The sequence below is a fragment of the Melozone crissalis genome, unplaced genomic scaffold, assembly GCF_028551555.1.
Source record: "Melozone crissalis strain CALT ecotype California unplaced genomic scaffold, PUWL_Pcris_2 ptg000004l_1, whole genome shotgun sequence".
In the NCBI taxonomy this organism is placed as follows: Eukaryota; Metazoa; Chordata; class Aves; order Passeriformes; family Passerellidae; genus Melozone; species Melozone crissalis.
The window spans coordinates 30,191,882-30,213,007 of NW_026535782.1; the positions used below are offsets into that span (position 1 = coordinate 30,191,882).

At 36.5% G+C, this 21,126-nt stretch overlaps 1 protein-coding gene across 8 annotated transcripts in view; it reads left to right on the forward strand.

Annotated features, from left to right (window-relative positions):
- NAV3 (neuron navigator 3) overlaps positions 1 to 21,126 on the forward strand; it is a 507,738-nt gene that overhangs the window by 469,487 nt on the left and 17,125 nt on the right. For all 8 annotated transcript variants that reach the window (XM_054271027.1, XM_054271063.1, XM_054271035.1 and 5 more), the window contains 7 exons: positions 1,077 to 1,154; positions 9,202 to 9,285; positions 10,936 to 11,047; positions 12,430 to 12,551; positions 14,372 to 14,544; positions 16,898 to 17,051; positions 19,907 to 20,081. In XM_054271027.1, the coding sequence (XP_054127002.1) occupies positions 1,077 to 1,154; positions 9,202 to 9,285; positions 10,936 to 11,047; positions 12,430 to 12,551; positions 14,372 to 14,544; positions 16,898 to 17,051; positions 19,907 to 20,081 (898 nt within the window). The remainder of the gene's footprint in view (positions 1 to 1,076; positions 1,155 to 9,201; positions 9,286 to 10,935; positions 11,048 to 12,429; positions 12,552 to 14,371; positions 14,545 to 16,897; positions 17,052 to 19,906; positions 20,082 to 21,126) is intronic.

Sequence of the window (21,126 nt, forward strand, 5' to 3'; positions counted from 1 at the left end):
GAGCTATTTTTGCGTTACAGAAGTACAGGAACATGTTCATGTTGCTTGTACAGTATTTCTTGTTGGTTTTCATGGGAGTCATAAAACTAAAGTACTGCAATGGTCTTTACTAGTGACTGTAAATATTCCCTTTCCTAGGCTGGTTTTACCCATTTTATCTCTCTTGTCTGGAATAATTTACATCTGAATATGAGAGGCTCTTCAAAGTGAAACTCCATGCTGTGCTTGATTTCAGTACAGTGCCCAGAAGTCCCTGTAAGATCTCAAATAGAGTTAAATGGGCTTAAAATGATGTGCAAGCTTCATGTTAGGTATCTACCCCAGCTAAAATGGAAACATATTTTTCATAAGGATTCTGTTTTTCATTAAAGGATAAAAGGGTCTTGACTTTATTTTCATGTCAATAAGCACATTTAAAGCTACATTTATTTTTTTTAAGTTGCAAGCAAGTTTTTGAATACTGTATAAGATTTAAAGAGGTTGCATGTTTGAATTTCAGGGACTGTAGGAAGCATGTGTTAGAGAAAAAAAAATACTACTTTACCTCACCTAATTTTAGACAACCATAAAGAAGAATCTTGTGTCTGAGGTAGCCATCAAAGCCTTCTTCATGCCAGGCAGCATGAGAGTACATTTATCATGTTATCATTCAACATATGTTGGTTGCATCATGTCTACAGTCAGGCATGGCGAACCTCACCCAAATGCACTCGTGTTTCAAAGCCTCAGGTCACATCTCCTTGATTGCACTAAGCATATGTTTGGGACTTGTGGGATTTGGTAAAAACTTGTGACATTTCCCTTGCAAAAAAGGATATTACATACAAAGTAATTAAGCATTTACCCATGTGTGCTCCCTTAACTGGAATCCTGGCTCATACACCGGTTGAGAGCTAGAAAACAGTTGGAACAACACTGAGCTACAACTTCTAATAATTTGTATTTCTGGATAGTTCTGAGATTAAAATTTGAAGCTAAGACATTGTAAATCTATTGGTTGTCTCTCAAGAAAACATACAAAATAACCACAACAAAAACATTGCTGAATTACTGACAGCAGTCTGTTGTTTCTCTAGCAAATTCAGAAACTACGAAGAGAGTTGGTTGCATCGCAGGAGAAAGTTGCTACACTTACTTCTCAACTTTCAGCAAATGTAAGTATTTTTGTTTGTGATGATAAGTAGTATCAATGAATACATTACCAATTGCTCTTCCTCAACACATAGTCTTGGAGACATTTACTATTTGTTTATTTAGAGTTTTTGTTTTCCAAGTTAATGGCTTCATTGAATTTCTATACTGTCCCAGCTTCAAGAAAAACTAATCTTGTGGAAACGACAAGTAGGCAGTAGAAATGGAGTTTCCACAGTTTGAATGTGACAGTCCTATCATGTTAAATTTCACCCTTTTCTCAGAATCAATTATAAAAAATGGCCAAAAGTAAGGAGACACAAGCAAAGAAAGGCATGATTTGCATATTCTAATAGAATTCATTTGCGTTTAATTTCACAAAGACAAACCCTGCAAAATGCAGTCAGGTGTGAAGGGAAGCACGGTCTACAAGTGATTTATATGCTAAAAAAGCAGTGCTGGTATATAACTAATTAAAACTGGGCTATTTCACAATTAATACCAGAGAGCTTCCTGGTGTTCCTTCAAATTGACATATATTGGTAATATGAGTTATGGAACGTGTTATCTAAAAATAATGCCAGATACAGAATGCAAGAGACAATCCTGTCTGGTTAATGTGGTTTCAGGTGAAGTTACTGAACAATCTCTCTTTGAAGTGTAGGTGTCCTGACTATTTAGATTTATGAATAAGTGCTGATGTCAAAGAAATTATTTCATGTTGTGAAAAAATAATCTCTAGCTCTGTGAAAGCTGCTTGTTTGTGTGTGACTTCCACACATGAAAATGTGGAAAAGCTATGCTTAGCACTTTCATCTCTGTTCAGAAGGCTGCAGAGCACCTGTATTTGTACATCTGTAGCAGTTTAGGTTGCCATACTCTTCTGAGTACTGGGAATGAACTAGTGAATCAGATGATGTGGGACATTGCAATGTTTGTAAATTCAAAATCTGGATTGTGGGTTGGGTTTTTTCATTTGAGCATGTATAGCTAGAATAGCCAGCATGTCTGTATTGGGTTTGGGGCTCCTTTATTCACATGTTTTAGACACTGACCTTTATCTTTGCCAGTTTGGGCAGTTCTTTATTCATCTATCCTGAGAGCAACAAACTAAAACCCACACTGAGAGGAGAGAAGAGCTGAAATAGCATGCTTTGGTATGTTTGCTAGTGAGTCTGTTGCTCTCTACAGGGCCCTTTTCTTTCCACAACAAATGCAGAGGTGCAGCAGCAGTGGGGAGCATAGGAAGGTGATTCCTGGCTGGACTTGTAACACAGCACAATCACAGACATGCTCATATCTACTCTGAGTGCCCTGGTGTTATCCAGAGGAGTTGTCTTGATTCCAGCAAGCCCCTGATTTAACGAAAGATGTGTCTGCCCCCAGTCAGAAGTTGGACTAGATGATCATTAAAGGTCCTTCCCAAACGAAACCTTTTCATTATTCTAAATTGAGGTGTCATATCAGTTAAATTAAATTGTTTGCCTTTGGAGGGCTTGTACTCAGTGCCTGTTCCAGGTGATAACTCAGGACCTCTGGCACCACTCCTCACTTTACTCTGCAGGTAGAAAAACAGTTTTCCCTTCCCTCTTTTCACTGGCTCAGAACAGAAACACCAGCAGATTCTTTCTAACTGTTGTGTTGAAAGGGAGACTTGAAAGAATACTCAGGCTCTGTCACTTTTCAGTCAACCCAGAAATGCTATAGTCTATAATATGGCAACAAGTGCAGTAATGTCAGAGCATTCTCTGCAGCTGAGGAAATTAAGCCATTGTTTTGTTTGTTTGGACAGACTGGCTCCTGTCTCTCCTCAGTCTTATTTAGAAGTCCTTCACTGTACCTCTGGCCAATATGACTTTCTATTAAATAAACACCATACAGGATGGTTTCTAATAACATGATTTATTCTAGACAAATTGTCCAAACCAGGTCCACACTATAATTAGATTTGATCCATAATTCAAAGAAATGGAGTTAAGTTAAAAATGGGAATTTTGGCTTGGTTTTTACCCAAACTAAATCAGCTGTGTGCGTAAGAAATAAATTTGGGTTGATCTGTATAAATCAGACTGGATTGTTGGGAATCTGTTCCTATATGCTGCCTCTGGGCTTCTGAACAGTCAGGAAAAATGCTTTTCTATGGATCTAACTGTAAGGACATTTTCAATAGGATGGCTAAATATATATGCATAGACATCTGGTTTTCCTATCCAGAAGTACCACATTTGGTTAATTTAATCATGTTCTTTTGACTGTTACACACCTTCTAATCCATCTCCATGGAGATATTCTTTAAACTCTAAACCTATAAGCAACCCTAAGGCGGATCCATTTTGCACATGCATTTTTTTAATGATACAAGAGAAATCTTTCCTCTTGCCAAATCCCCAACATGTAGAAATTCCTTCAAAATTAAATTTTTCAGGAGCACGAAATGTAGAGGCTTCAAAATCCCTAGGCATGAACAAAATTATATTCACAATTAATACCATCTTTAAAAAAAATAGATATTACTAGATATTGGGAGTAAATATTTTTGGCAGGATGTTCTCATGAGATACATACTTTACAGAACCAAAAAATTGAGAAGTATTTCACAATAAACCTTGTCCTGAATTCATTTTCTGCTGCTTCTGATAGAGAACTTGTAAAGTATTAAAACAACACTTTCATATGAAACCAAACAATCAAAAGCAACTGCTTTTTAGGGGTCCTTCTGTCAGTCCTTCAAGGATTTTATGAGAAGAAATTCTACAAAGTATCTCTTAAACATCAGAAATAAAATCCAGGCTAAAAGCAGACAGTATATTCAACTATTTAATTGTGATAGAACCACTGAAATTTATTTAATTACAGAATTGATGTTTAAGCACCACATATTAAGAACTTTTCATGAAAATTCTGAGAGTTATTAACAAACAATTGATTTAACTTGGCCAACTTACAGAAAACCTAGATGGCTTTCTAGATTTCATGAACTTGTACTGCCTTAGCAATGCGTTCCTTTTGTGTACTCATTTATCGTTTATTTTGTAGTCTAAGAGACTACATATTTCACCAGTCACTGCCTTTTAAAGGAGAAATATTCCTAATCACAAAAATCTGGAACTTATTCTCAGAGAAGAAATCAAATCTCTACATGGATAATACTACTGTGACCCTCATTTTGAGTCATGTTTGCTCATCAGGAAGACTAAATCTTGAACGAGCATTAAGTTTAATTCAGAAAAGTTTGATCACTGTCTGTTTTCTCTGGCAAACAGAGAACTGCATGAACAGTCTGTCTTTTGTGGTGCTTTGCTAACGAGAAAAATGCTCAGTCCTTTCTGATGCTTTTGCTACAAATGCATTCCTCTTAGCATTAGTCCTTAGCGTTAGTCCTGAACCTTTCCTAATTTCCGTATCTTCACTGTCTGAAAATGGGCAGCACTTTTTGCCTTGCTGTGGTCTGGAGAAGGAAAGTGTTAATAGCCAGAAATCTTGTTCCTTCAAAGCTCCATCTCGATGTGAATTTGTTATTAGCATTTCCCTCTGTAGAACTGAGCAAAAGTACTGTACATGAGTGAAAAAAAGAGCACTTTATTCAGCTTATTTCAATACTATTTGTGCCTTTCTTTGCTTCTCCAGAGAAGACTGTTGGTGACATTAGTATATAAGTAATTAAAAGACTGGCAGGTTGAAATTTGACCTCTTCAATCAAGCCTTTGCTTGATACATTATTTTATACCAAAATCTGTCAATTGGAAGTTACAGCATTTCTCAGGCATTATTGAAAACTCTGATTAAATTTTTCTTATTTGGTTTGATTTGTTGTTCAGTTTTCGTCGGCTGGACTCAAGTACTATGCTTGACTTCAGCAGTTTATTTCATTTGATTAGCCCCAAAGGGCCAAAGTGTTTTGCCTGCAAATGATTAAATTCAAGCTGCGTCCAGCTGTCATTTGGATGCTTAATTTACAGATTTTCTCTGAGATTCTTGCTTTACCCTTGGCATCTGTCTCAGTGTGGCTGAAAGGTAAATCTCAATACTAATTCAGAAAGGGCCTGTTTTCAGTGCAGAAAATGTCCAACCAGCAGACTCCGTATGTGACTGACAAGGGCTCAAATTCCAGTGAGCAGCCTGACCAAGCCTGTTCAGAGGGACTTTGATCAGAGCTTTGTACTGTATAAAGCTGAAGGGTGCTTGCTTGCAAGCTGTAGTAGAGCCAGGATGCCAGTAGAAAGCGGAGGGAGTGTGCTGGCTAATGCTCTTGTTTGGCCAGCTCTGAACCACTATCCTACAGCCAAGCAACAAGATGCTAGCAGGCAGCAAACAGAAAAGGCCACCAGATCTACAGTTGCTGCTTGCAGCCAGCCTGATCTCTTCTGGCCTTTCACAGCTCCTTTCATTCAGCCCTGTCAGGTGGGAGGAACTTTATTTATTTGCCTTTGTTTTATAAATCTGAACGCCACAGGTCAAGTCCCAAAGTGTGTTGGAAGGCAGATGTTTCATATGTGAATGTCATGTTCGGGATAGGCTGTAAACCTGAGCTGAGGTATTTGGGGCTTGCCTGGCTGGGATAGTTTACTAAGGAAATCTTTAAAATCAAATCTGTCATCTTAGCACTGAATACATCTCTTCGACTGTTTCCAGTGTGCATTTTGCATGTTAATAGAAGTCAAAATTTACTCATATGTGAAGGATATCTACAGATTAAGAGCTGTCTAACTATGTATCTAATATGTGTGTCAAGTTAATGATGGATATATTTTGCTGCAGGCATACTTCAAGTAATGCCCAGTTACTGAACTCTAATTCCAGGATGTCTTTTTTTCAAGTACAAATACTGCATTCAATTTTGAAGACATATTTTTACTATAGAATGAGCATTATATAAACCACATATAATATTCAGGCTACTCTTTGAAGTATTGCAAGGATGTGTGTACTCCATGAATGAAACTTCTGAATCTAACACAGAGATTTCTAAGGTGTGAGAGACTGGCTGTATCTTAAAAAAACAAACAAAACAATTCCTGAATATTTTTACAAGAATGAAAGAATGGAAACTTCTAGATAAATTTAATCATCCTCAGAAACTGAGGATTAGAAATCCAATCAAAATAAATTACCAAATTTTTAAGTGTAAAAAAAGTTTCTAATTAGAATTTTTAGTTTCCGATGAACATTATTAAAGACACAGATTTTTCTTTCTCTTTGCTTTAATTGCTTTATGAATTATTCTGCATTTAACTGTTTAAATGTGAAAGCTGATCTCAAATGGAAATACATACATATACTTCTGTTTTATGTATACTTCAACACACACATATAAGTATCCTGATAATTTAGCCTTTTTGAAATGAAATTTTCTTATTTTATTGTATAGTATTTCTGTAGGGAAAATGTGCTTAAGTTTGCAAGTCATAGCTCCTAGACAGCTGACGGAATGAATATTAGCTACCATGGAGAAAGAACAGTTTATTACTCTGAATATAAAATCAATACTTCAGTAGATGAGTGTTATCTTGTAATAAACATTTAAAGTAATGAACAATGCAATTAAAAGGTTTTCTTCTTGAATAGTTTATGGTAAATGGGACTTTGAATTACATTTCTTTATTATTAGGAAATCAAGTTCTAATAGTCTTTATTTGAAATGAGTTAGAAAAATGCATCATCTTGATCCAATAACATTTATGATGCAAAAAGTTTGGTATAATATTCCAAGAAGGTAATGTTCTCTGTCACTGGGTGAATTTTACTAAGAACCTTTGTGACATGGCTGTCTTTCTCTAAAGGCTGTCAGAAAATAACAGTTTCAGTGACCTTTGATGACATTTTTAATGCTGCTTTTTACTACTTAATTTTTCCTGTAAGTTCTTTGTTGTCTATTCATGTACTATACAGGATGCATTTGTAGCTATGGAACAGGAAAATACTTTACACAAGTATGCATAGGTTGGTACCAAAGTACTGTGGTTATTACAGTCTAATTTCTAGAAAAGGAGAGAAGCAATGCATAATTAAACAAATTATTCCTCTTTCAAGCTCTCAGTCCCCACTGTAATTCTCAGAGTAAAACAGAACCATGAGCCATCAGCCAAGACATAGATTTTTTATGAGGCAGGGAACAATGAGCTCCATTAGTTTCCTGTTAAACAAAAGTAATGAAGAGACATTTGGCAAAAATTCTGTAGTAGTGCATCTATTTTGTCTCTGATAGTGTTCTGGATGTGTGGTCATCATCTTTGGAAATAAAAGGCCATAGATTAATCTGGATACGTTTAACATGTAGCTAATTAATAAAGTTAAAAGTAAGTTTAAAAACAGTTATTTTTATTTTCTTCGAGAAATAGAGTAGTGAAAACAACCAAAGGCTGTAGTATTGATTGGCAGGTTTTCAGGTTCATTTTATCAAAGATTTTAACTTCCAGAATGTAGCCTAAGTTATGAATGTTAAAATAGGAATATATGCAATTATCTTCTAGAGATTCTATATTTTTCTAGTCTCATGTTTATCTGGAGTTAGTCCTTGTGGTATGTGTCCTTTCACCACAAATGTTATCCCTAAGATATCTCTGCAGATGCAGCAAGCAGGTCGATTGACCACTACATCTGTAAGTAATTGTGTACCTAAGTATACTAATAGTGTGGTTTACAAGGAGTAAACTTTTAGTAAGTTTAATAAGAATAAAATAAGAGGCTTTCAAGACACCTAAATATTTATAGCAATCCAAAATTATTTACAAGACACAAAAGTCACTCATCAGTACAGCAGCTCTGAAGCAGAGATGCATAAGTAGCCCACTATTATATTTATGGTAATCTTCTTCTATTTGAGGGATAATATACAGAGCAAGGTGGCAAGAAGCTCTTTTCCCTCTCCTAAAATGCAGAACAAAATCCTTTTTGGACCATGTCTTTTCTTGATTATACCTCAGATTCAGTACAACTACATACATTCAAACAATTTCAACTATGCTTGTAAAAGCATGCAAATCTGCAACTGAAAAATTTGCCAGGCACTGTGTGTGCCTGAACTGCTATAATAAAAACTAAATTTTCTCCCTGAGGAAGCTCAGTTAATCCATTTTTGCATATAAATATGGTGAGTTTGAGTTATATTTCCATGTGCCAATGGTTGGAGACTTTGTCTATTACCACTTTTGAGATGGTAATGAGAAAATAAGCATTTCCTTATGCTTTTACTATTTGATGTTGGGAGAGAAATGGATGGGATTATATGGACTTCCTTAAAAATTAAATCTTTATTTTCCCTTGGCTCTACTTTCCCTGGCTTAGCATATTGGGATTTTTAAGACCATTTGCTCTTCTTTGCCCTACAAAGCTCAGTGCCAGTTAGATCTGATTAAGTATAATTCGTATAAATTTAGTTTGATTACAGTGTAGGATGCAGGTTGTTTAAAAAATAAGAACCAGAAAGAAGTTTTATTTTTTTTTTAATATTTTGATCTGTTTCAACTCTATTGCTTTTTATACTGAGAAGTAATACTTCCAGTTTTCAGGATTTTATTTTGTTTTATATATATATATATTTGCACACATTATAAATGTTATATTTATATTTTACAAAACATATTTTATACGCACACAGACATATATGAGCAATATAGTATTAATAGACTAAGCAATGGCATTTTGTAAGACTAACTGTGTTATTTTTTGTTTAAGGCTTAGGATTTTTCTGAAGGTTTTTATTTCTGAAGTTAAAAATTACTTCAAGATAAAGTGCTTGAATTCCTGTTTTGAAGTGTCCAGTAATTGAAAATAATTGCTCCTGGACTTCTCTTTGGGAGCAGACTACTTTTGGCTAATACATCAGTAAACTTAAAGCCAGGCATTAAATCCATAATTCATTTCCAGGCAGAGATACCTGAGCTAATCTCATTGGGAGCTAAAGAAGCCTGAGGAACACTGGGTGCATTTGGCTGATTCATCTATCCAACTTAGCTCAGTCTGAGTTTGAACTAATATTAAAGAGCTGGAGAAAATGTGCTTGAAGGAAAAACATACTTTTAAAAATCAAATAGATCTGGGAAAGTTTCCCTGTGTTGTCTTTCTTCACAGGCTCATCTAGTTGCAGCTTTTGAAAAAAGCTTGGGAAATATGACAGGCCGACTGCAAAGTCTAACAATGACTGCTGAACAAAAGGTAGGTTGGTCAAAGAGGATGCTTTACTGTAGAAAATAGAAAATTATGTTAGAGTTTGGTTTAAACACCACTAAAAGGAAAAAGGGACATCTGTGACAACAAGACAGATTTTTCTTTAATGGTTGCTGCGATCAATTTTTCATAAATGTCCAGCAGCATGTGGAAAAAACTGTGCAGTATCAGGTTTACACAGATAGTATCATAAAACAGTTGGACACTAAAATCTTTCATTTCCAGAATTCAATGAAAACATGCATGACTTCAGGTTTACTCCATACTGAAGTATCCTGTAACAAAAATTTATCATAAGCTGCTGCAGTGCTTCATTCCGACCTCCCAGCACCCCCAGAACAATGGAATTTCAGGAAACAAAGAAGTTTAAGTAGAGAAAAATAGCTTAATTGAGAAAGTTAATGAAGGTTAGGCATCCTATCCATAAGTAAACAGTTTGGGTTTTCACTTTTTCACTGTGCTGTTTATCTAATGGGGGAAAAAATACTCTAAACCTGATACAAAGAAATTTAATGTGAGTCCTTTTACCAAGCTCAGGATTAAGAGGCTGCTTAGCACCTTGCAGGATTGAACTTCTGCAACTTTCTACCCTTATGAATTTTCAACAATGTCCTATTAATGGAAAGGTCTCCTTGACCCAAACTGTCAAAAAATATATTTATCTGTGAGCTGCTAGTCGCCACTGGAGTCTGTAACTGTCTACAAAAATAGCATTTCAGAGTCTGGTTGAGCACCAACAGATGAAATGTCGCAAGACTCATTGTGAACTGGATTGAAAATATTTGTATTGTTTGCTTTTGTTTCATCTTGGGGAGGGGGGAGGGGGGGAAGAAATAAACACAGTCACAATGGAATTTTCTTAAAACCAAAACTTTTAACTATTTTACAAAGTGTAAATCCATCAGGTTTTCTTTCCAGAAGGAGTTAAGCAGTGACATTGAAACGGATCATCTCCAAGTTTCTTTCCCAAAAGATTTAAAACTTAGTCTTTTCCTTCTCTTCTTTTCTCTATTGTTGAGTTTAAATTCCTTTAACCCTAATTATATAGGAAGGAGACTGGAAGGACAGGGAGTAATAAATAAAATATTGCTTATAAAAGCAATAATAAAATATATTTTCTAATAAAAATCAGCAGTGCATTCTGATACAGAACTTCTTGCACTCAAGTGGAATAATTTTGCTTCGACTTGCAGGACCATTTCTATTAAACAGGGGCTTTTTAATTAAATTAGTAATTAACAAATTAAATCTTTTGAATTCATCCATTAAACAGTAGCCTCACATATTAAAGGATGTACTTCAATGGCTTCATTGTATTTTGCAACAAAGTCATTGAGCTTTTCTTAATTATATATTTTATAGTCAATTGAGACCCTTTTTAGATTACTCCTAATTAAAAATGTTTTCTTCTTAAAAATAAAATGATTGCTTTATATAGAGTAAATGAAAAAGAATATGTTAGTTAACTTCAATATCTTTGGAGAGAAAGTATGCATTCTTTTTATTGCTGCCCTTTTGATAACCCAAGCAGTCCCATGATCTTTAATTTGAACACTCTTCCCTTGCAATTTTGTCTTTTAGCTTAGACAAACATTGTTCTTTTGCCATTATTTTGATCTCTCTTTGCTCTTCCCACAGGAATCTGAGCTTATAGAGCTAAGAGAAACCATTGAAATGCTGAAAGCCCAGAATTCTGCTGCACAAGCTGCTATTCAAGGAGCCTTGAATGGTCCCGATCATACCCACAAAGGTATGGGCTTGTCTTTATCAAAATAAATGCAAAAGTTCTCCCCAGGGGGAAAAAAAGCTAAGTCACTACTTTTCTGTTGTTTGGGAGCTCTGTTGCAAGGCAAAGCACATTCTGAAGTGAGTGGTAGGCATACTTGTGGTATTTCCAGAGCTGGAAACCTTGCCCAAGTTTCCTGTCTGCCAAACTTCCTGGAGCTTTATCTTAGAGCTGGGTGGCCAGGAATTGATCGAGAGATAACCGTGTTCCTGCAACTGACTAGTGAAGTACACCCAAGACACAAGTGAGGTCTTACGGTATAACATGGTTAGAGCTTGGGAATCCAGTCAAAGCTGTAGCTTTGTAAATTGGTGTTCTTGTTGGTAAGAGACAAGCTGACAACATCTCAGCTCCTTCATGAAGTGCTAAATCAGTGCAGGAAAGCAGATATTAAATTCCAGATGTCAAATTAATTTGTCAGTACAGTTAGGCCGATATTGCATGATAAATACATACTTCAAAAGAGCCTGCTGATAAGCAACAGCAAAGAAATTACTTGAAAAAAAATAATATGGTATTCATTTTTGAGAGTGTTACTGATCTTCCATTAGAGAGGTCATTATTTAGGTGTTTGCCTTAAGGTCATTTCACTGCGTGACTTGAGTGTAGCAAAGCAAATTTCTAGGAAGTAGAAAATAATCTAAAAAGTAATTTCCCTTCGTATTAGTGGACATGTTCTGCAAGAATAATTTCCAATGATTAAGATATAGTTATCAGAGACCTCTAAAAAGTTGAAACTCAGAAGGTGCACCAACCATTTTTAATATTCTCCACTTCCTGGTTATTTTGTTTCATTCATTTTTAATGAACTCTTGCCTGTTTCTTTCTATCGGGGTATATTAGAAGGTAGAATCTGAACACTGATTAGGGCTGCTACAAGTTGAGTAGTGCCTACATTCCTCAGAACTACAGTACATGTGGCACTGAAATGTCACATAATCCTTGTGCTCAGTTATGAGGATACATGTGCACAGATTGCTGTGAAGGTTCATTGCCTTCAGGGCAAGAACAGCCTAGTTTGGAGAAACCCCTAAGTATTGGACTAATTGTATGCATCCCCCTCAGTCCTTATATGGTTTCTCACAAGCTTCAATAGCTTGAATCTGAACCACTGCTAGCATCAGTGCCATTTATGTTCATTTAGACTGCCTTTTAGGAGGCAGATGCTAAATAATAATAATAATAATAATAATAATAATAATAATAATAGTAGTAGTAGTAGTAGTAGTAGTAGTAGTAGTAGTAGTAATAAGTAGTAGTAGTAGTAGTAGTGGTGGTGGTGGTGGTGGTGGTGGTGGTAGTAGTAGTACATTGAAACAGATTTCACAGTAACTTCCTTTCTTTAGATCTACGTATAAGGCGGCAACATTCTTCAGAAAGTGTTTCCAGTATCAACAGCGCTACAAGTCATTCCAGTATTGGCAGTGGTAATGATGCTGATTCCAAAAAAAAGAAAAAGAAAAACTGGGTGAGTACTCAGCAGATTTAAGCCTCTCTTCTAGCTATTCTGTCATTTCCTAGTGTCTGAGTAACATGATGGTTCATTTGATTACAATGTTCTTGTGAGGCCAGATGGGTATAAAGAAATTCATGTGTATCTGTACTGTGACACTACCAGCAAGCTAAAAATTATTGAATATCAGCAGGGTTTTATTTGCATAAGTCAGAGTAATTAAAACAAACAAAAGTACAAGCAACAATTACAACAACAAGAAAAGAACAACAACATCATAAATTTAAAATAGCTGTTGCGACCAAAAACCACCTCTGGGCCACATTGAAACCCTATTTGATTTTTCTTCAGTTGCAGTTTGGTTCAAAAGCTTGATTCAAATATATTACCCAGCTATGGAGGGAGTTGAAATCAGTTAAGAATTCTCACTTAAAAATACTACAGTGTTTAAAGAAATGAAGATGTTGCTCAACTGGAACATACAAATATCACATACTGCTAAAGATTTAATTAAATACTTTCAATAAAGAATCAGAAAATATGTTTTTATTGTTTTTAAAATATTATCTGCATAAGCATTTGTTTTAAAATACTGATGAGCCTTCATTCCCTTGATTTGTAATTCCACACTCTTTCATGTTTCTGCAAGGTGAACTCTAGAGGAAGTGAGGTGAATATAAACCATGGAAAAGTTGGCATGCATCTATAAAAAAACCCTATCTTGGCATGATTGCTATTTATTTTGGCAGTAGGCTTTTATACCTTCTAAAACCAGATTATCCTGTGTGTCTTCTCAGTTTGTCTTTATTCATTTTAATCCCAAAGTTTAGGCTATAGAAAGGGGGAGTGTAGCCAAAATCCATTTCTTTCTCCTTAGACATCATGAGCTGGAAAGGACTTAAATATTGTTTCTCATTAAGATCAGTGGTCACACTCCCCACTCTCCAATTTTACCATGAAAATAATGTGTTTGAAGTCCTCATTTTTTCATAGAGGAACCAGCTGGTCATTGTGTTCTGTACAGTTTTGACCAGAGCAACTCTCTGAAAATAAAAATAAAACCTGTATTTTTCCTAAGATGAGTAAGTTCTGTATTTAGACAAAGGTATGAACAAATGACATTGTTAATTTTAACTGGAGACAAAACTGTTGTCATCTTGGCTTCTGAAATAAATGGCTCTTTGGCTATTCTGTCCCTTTTCAATACTGGATACAAGCTTCTAGAGGGAAAAGGCAATGCTTGTACATTCGGTAATCCTACCACTCTATAGGAATCTGCAACAAACTGTGTATACCTTTCAGCTAACATTCTTCTCAGTAATACAACAAGGCAAACCTCTTGTTCCCATTTAGATCCTCTTGATTGTGATCCAAATCATAGAGTTTGCACAGTTTGACCATTCAAAGTTTTAATGGGGAAGATAAATTGGCAAACACTGTAAATTGGACTTATCTTCTCATTTCAGCATTTAGTTGAGCCTGTACCTAGATGCAAAGTGGTTATTTAAAGCCACCCCTTGAAGGGAATGCCATGGGAATGGGATTCCACTGGGGCTTAATGGCTTTAAATGAGCACCCCTCCCCAATAGCTGTACCACTCAATCCTGCACTATCTCCATAGCATTACTTCTGCACTGCGCTGGATTAATAAAGTCAAAACAAAGCACTGTATCATGTTTTTAGAGATACTGTGTTGCATATGTTAATACCTTGCTTCTGCATACTGACCTCAGGCAGTGGCTAGGGTGGCATCTGCAAACTAACTCTTCAAAACATGAGCTGCTCACAAAGTGCTGTGATGAGGAAAATAATCTTGCTCTGTATTTGTTTTCCAGCTAAGAAGCTCTTTCAAACAGGCCTTTGGAAAGAAAAAGTCCACCAAACCTCCTTCCTCACATTCAGACATAGAAGAGCTGACAGATTCCTCCCTTCCTTCCTCACCTAAATTGCCCCACAGCTCAGGAGAGTGTGCAACAACATCGATGAAACCATCACAGTCAGCATCTGCGTAAGTGTCTCTCTTGGCAAATGGGGTGGGCTGGGAAGCAGGCCTCCTCCAGCATGGCCATTTGCAGTTCAGAAACCGTTGTCAACAGCTGTGGTCTTCTAATCCTGAGCTCCATCCATTTGCCAGATTTCTCGCGAGCTTCACCACTTGCACACTGGTTCTGCAGCAGGTCTTTTTCAGTCATCTTTCATAATCTTTCGTTCATAATCTTTCATCCTTTCACAGATTTTACCCAAAATCACCTAGCTATACAAACTTCCAAAAGCCTGTGTTGTGCTCTCCCTGCACCATTAGCAACTTTATAGTATCCACTTAGCAAAGGCCAAATGTTAATGTTTCCTTGTTACCTTTTTTCATGACATTCTAAAAAAATTCTTAAATATATATATTTTTTAATTTTTACAGTATACTTATTTCTCCTGTTATTACTTTATCTATTTTGTAGCTACTGGTGTATATAAATTTTAATCTATTTCCTCTCTTTTATCAGCTTGCATTTTTTTGTGGGATTTTATTTTTATTTTATTCAAATCACCACCCTGAAGGTTTCAGGTCTGAGAACAAGTGAACAGTCAACAGCTGTCTGATTTCTTCAGTATTTTTTGAATATCTGATATGTTCTTATGGAGTTCCTAGCTCTTTCTTATTAGTATTTCTCTGCTTTTTTTTTTTTTTCACTCTGCTAAACTCATAACTCTTTCTGATATTGGAAAATCAACCTCTTTGAACCAAAAAATGTCTACAACTGATGTTAGCTTTACTTTCCTTCTCCTAATTGAGAATAATCAGGTCATAATTAATTTTCTTAAGGCACTCAAGGAATTCTAGTCTCATGAATGTTTTATTAGTTAGTAAATGGAATATGCATGGAAATAAAATTTCATTTCTTATTTGCTTAGCATAGGAAGGTATGGACACATCACAGAAAGAGTTATACCATAATATTCAGGAAAAAAAATCCTGGTGTATGTCTTTCTTAATCTTTAATCACATTTAAAACATTTGTGCATGTTTTGAATGATATTCATTATTTTTCTTTCTCTATTTGACATGTATTTTATTTGCCATGAACTTCATCTTCCCTTTGCTTAGGATTTCTTCGTATATTTTCTTGATGGGGTCTCGCGTTCTGAACCATTCCCTTTACTTTCTTCCAATTGCATCTGTCTAATACATGTGTGTGCAGGTCATCTCTAGTCTGGGCATCAGAGAAAAGGCAAAACGGCCGCGTGGTCTACAGGCATAGATCCCGGTAAAACTGAGTGTGGGGCATGGAATTGTATACCCAACTGCTGACCTGAAGAGTGCTGCATCTTCTTTCCCAAAATGCATTTGCATGCATTCTGGCAATTAAATGCTGACCTTTGTTTCTTTTTTTTTTTGGTTTTTTTTTTTGTTTTTTGGTTTTTTTTTAATATTAGCAGTAATAATCACAATAATAATACTTATTTTCATAAAATATTTTTCATATTGAGATTTTTCTGAAAATATTAACTATTTATAGTCACAGTAATAAAGAACAAATAATATTTGCTGAATTGACTGGAAATACTGCTTAGTGTAACAAGCCAAAGTTCAGTGTTTTATTTTCTACTGGGGGTTCTGATGATGATACAAAGATGCAAAACAGTCTAACAAGAGAGCTGGACAGTTGTGGGTCCCTGAGCCAGTCATGTTTCAATCTTTTCTTACGCTATAATGGTTTTTTTCATTAAAATAAATGCATATGAAAAGTAACCACATGGAAATCCAGTCTTCAAGGGAAAAAAACAAAAACCAACCCGCATGATTTCTTATATTATACATTACAAAATCACAGGCTATAGGCAAAACATCAGCCATCACAAATCAAAACCATTACAGATCAAAATCTTATAGACTATTCAATGACTGTCCCTTTGCGTTATATTCATATCAGAGGAAAATATTGATGCCTAACAGATAATAAATATCAGCAGTACAGTTTAATCAGCACACATCAGTTCTGACGACCGTTGCATAGAGAAATCATAAACTTTGCACCAAAGAAATTATGTGAGTAAAAAATCCAATTAAAACCAATGGATGCTAGACACTCAAAGATACCTGAAAAGTAGTTAAGAATTTGTTTTTCACCATAGTGAGCTAAACTAAAAAGCCATAAAGCAATCTGATCACTTCTTTTGGAGGGGACTTTTTTTTCCTTTTTTAATTTGCAGTTTGATAGTTTTCATGTTTCTTTGATAAGTTTCTTTCTTCACTCATAGGTTTCACCAGCAGCAAGCGTTTTTCTGTTCTTTGATATTTAATAATGACACTGCTTTGGGGAGAGAACACTCCTTTAATCTCCTGCCTGTTTCCTGCTCCTCTTTAGGATCTGTGAGTGCACAGAGGCAGAGGCTGAAATTATTCTTCAGCTAAAAAGCGAGCTGAGGGAGAAGGAGCTCAAATTAACGGATATCCGTCTGGAAGCCCTCAGCTCTGCACACCACCTGGATCAGATCCGGGAAGCCATGAACCGCATGCAGGTCAGTGCAGCAGCTTAAGTGGTGACAGGGATGCACACCAAAGGTATGACTGGTGTGTTTCCTTTCCCAGGACTTAGTTTCAGGCACCAAAAAACTGTCAATGTAAAATAAATTGCTGGATTGACAGTACTTCTGAAGGATGGGTATGATAAGTGTTCACCTTCTAATAAAGACATTCTTAGCATGTATATTAATACCTAAAATGTGAGATATGGAAGACATAATCCCTGCCCGAAGGACATTTACTATCTCAAGCCTATAACTGGGGTTAGCAACATGACAGAGAAGCAGATCAAAAAGTGATTTCTACAACGTTTTAAATCCTTGAGCCATGGAGGGGGCCAGGATGTTATATGCATACTGTTTCATCATTTCTGATTCCTAATTCAGTCATGGCTTGCCAAAGCAAAGAATGTGAAATTGAACTAATTACTGTATCCGGCATCATAAAATTTTGTTATATTGTTTTGTTACACTGCCGCAATTCCTCTGTGAAGATATTTTTTTTCGTTAGAAGATTTTTCCTTTCAGGAGGCTGAAAGGATGCGAAAGGATGGCAGTGTTCTTCAGTGGAGCACAGAGCTTTATGGATCTCAATTCGGTTGCTTACATGCCAATGCCTCCTGCCATGGTGGGTGCCCAAAAGTATCTCTAATATCCACACATTGTGACATAAATCCTTCAGTGGAACTGGGCCCTTCTGGAATGGCAGCTAAGATATGCATGTAATCCCTGAAGGCACTGTAAATCTGTATTTGGGGAACAGAATCAAGGCCATGGGCTGGGCATTCAGGTTGAGACAGAGTTGGTTACGTTTAAAAGTCTGGGAATGAGCTACTTGATAAACTTCTGTTGTAGTCAGTCGAGTTTTAGTCCTGTTGTAGTGAGGGCTAAAGAGCTGTCCTAAAATTACCCCAAGATAGGTACAGAGGGTGAAATAGAGTTCCTTGAGCATAGGTACTTCTTACCATTTGAACAAGCCCCAAGTATTTGCATCTGCAGAGGACATGAAAGTTAAGCATTCTTCCATATTTGTCATGCCACTGGAAGCCCACATTTCCTCAGCTGAATCCAGCCCAGTGCCTTGCCAGCTGAATTGCTCTGTGTTGGGTGCTTAGGTCAGGTGACTGTAAGGCATTTGTGTGTAGATGCCTATAGTACCTGATTTCATAACTACAGAAATGGTGTGCTTGATGTCTTTTCTAGACCTCTTTGTTTACACAGTGCCTGTATCAGCCAGGTCTTTAAACACCTGTCTGTGGTGCCTGCCATCCTCCCAGGTGCTCACGACTCCAGGTGCCAACATTAGTGTGGGATATTCGACTGAACTTCAATTAGAGGGAAGGCCTATCCAGAGCTGGTCCATAAATGTGGTTTCATTTGTCCTGACATAAGTAAAGCATTGCTCTCGAGGCACTGAAAGGTTTTAAGGAACTGTGAGGAAAAGAATGTGAAAAGGAGAAAAGGATGTGAAGGCTTATCATCTGATGACAGTCTCATACTGGGAGATGCGTGCCTGAATCAGGTGGAGTTTCCAGAGAGAGGAGTCTGCTGTAGGCACATTTCTCCAAAGTCTGAACTTCCTCAAATCTGGGCAGAGGCAGCTAGTTGAGATACTGTTAATGGTAATCACCATTTCTGAAGTTCACCCAAAAGAACAGGCAGCTGCCTTGCAGTTGCCAAAATTTGATATTTTAGAGGATTGATGAGGATTGGTAAAGGGAAAAAATAGGACTGGTGGAAGTAATACATGAATATTTTTAGGTTCAAAGCACTTTAAAAAACTAAAGCTCAAGAGAATGGAAGACTGCTAAGAGCTATGTAATTAATAAGCATAAATTGCAGAGTGGCTACTGATTTGAACCCTAGACTAAACTGATATACCCATCTATTACCTCCTGTTGCTATTGTGCTGGTTTTGTCCCTTCCTTTTCACTATCTTCTCACCTGTGTGTATGTGATCTAATATTTTTGTAGCTGAAGCAGGGGTTTTTGTGATGCTATCTATCCCTTATGTTTTCACTTGTACAATAGAGCTGTTCAGCCTCCATTAAAAAAGTGAGACTTTTACCAGGGTGATGTGAATTTAGAAATAAATTTGATGTGCAGAACCATCTGCAAGAATAAGCAGTTGCTTTGTAATGCACTTTGTTAAGCAACTGCTAGATTTAGATGGTGCCAGGCTGTTCTCAGGCTTTTTCATTTTATTATTGTACATTCAATTATCACTTGGCAGCACAGAGGATTTAGCTAAAAAATTCCAGTTGTTCTGATTCATCTGTCACTGTCTGTTTTCGTCAGAGAGAATTTGCTCACTGCTATGTTAACAATCCCGTGTTTGAATGATCAAAAAGTCTTATTTGATAGCAAGAAGGGTTATGAAACTGTTCAACTATCAATTTCTAATTTTTCATTTTTAATTTAATTTCTCTGTGAAGTTATGTTTAAATTTTATATTCAATGGCAGGAATAATTTTCTGTGTCTTTAGAAACATTGACATATCCAGTAACTTTCTTAACTAACTGTTACCTTAGGAATTTGACAATAGAAAGTAGCTGAAAAAAAATGGGGATAGCTGGGAAAGTTATGACCACACTCACGCTATGGTCAACTGTACAATAAGCACAAAAACTTGAAGCTGATATTGTTTAGGATCTAAAAATAAGGTTATTGGGGGCTTTCCCTTCATTTAAGAAGTAAAGGCAGTCCAGTTTTCATTGTGTTATATCTCTGTTGTGAAAGTGGTAAGCCAGTTAACTGGGTCAGGGGGACAGCATCACCAGACTAGCCACCAGTGGTGGTTTTCCAAAAGAATAACCTCCTGTGCTTTGGTGTTGATTTCTTTTGTCTATAGAATGAAATTGAGATACTGAAAGCAGAGAATGATCGCTTGAAGGCAGAGACTGGAAATAGCGGAAAGCCTGCCCGGCCATCATCAGAGTCCTCAAGCAGCACATCATCTTCTTCATCACGGCAGTCACTGGGACTTTCTCTGAACAATTTAAACATCACAGAATCAGTTACATCAGGTAAACATGCTTTAGGCACATGCATGCCTCAGCAGTTGGTACGATTTTTTCAGCCCCTTAATGGGCCACATAGGAGAGGCATGACTGGAAATTAAAACACCTCATATCATTCAGGTTAAAATCAGATATACATTCAGTAACAGAGAAGACGAAGAATGCTGGTGGTCATGTCTGAAATGTAGCTTTTAGAAGCACCTGAACAGCAGTAACAGACTGTTCATTATGTTTGCTTTGCTCTTAGCCATGACACTCTCTGCCTATGAAGTTTACAATACTCTTCGGTCATCCAATTTACAATTTCTTTGAAAAGAAATATCTGTTGAAGTATACATAACAACTGTAATGATACATTCTCTTGCCCATATGGAATAAATATGAGTGTAGTATGTGAAACTTTCTTCTTGTTGTTTACAGGCCTTTGATCATTCAGTTAGCTCCCTTAACTTGACTTCATATTTGCAGCTAAGGCAGAAGGTGGTCTCAGTTAGCTTTATCCCTTACGTTTTTTTAATTGGTACAGCTAGCTAGCCTATATTGGACAAAATCACCCTTTACCACAGGAACCAAACCCCTCCTGGTCTATTAGGCACTCATTGTCATCTGTGAATGAAGGAAAGCAAGCAGAAGTTGGGTCCACATCCTGAACATCAACATTTGATTATTTTCCATGCCATGGAGTTTATGATAATAAGCCTTCTACATTTGTTTTGATAATGTAGCCAAGAAACAGAAGTGCCTTCTCTAACATTAGAACCAGGAGTAAAGCAGGAGCAAAGCAGCACTCATTAGCATAGACGCCACAGAAATTATGATGCAGTCTCTGCAAGTAATAAAAATGTGGCTAATAATCGTGGAAAGAGTCTAGGCAAGAGTACAGCTGGGAATATGCCAAACTGACTGTAATTTGGATTGGCAGTTAGTCATATTATCTTGCCATTCATTGATTGCATGGATATTTGAACATTTTTTTCTGGTTAATATCAGATTTTGTATGAAAATTGGTATATTTTTTATTTACATTACAACTCTTTGAAGGGTTTAACTT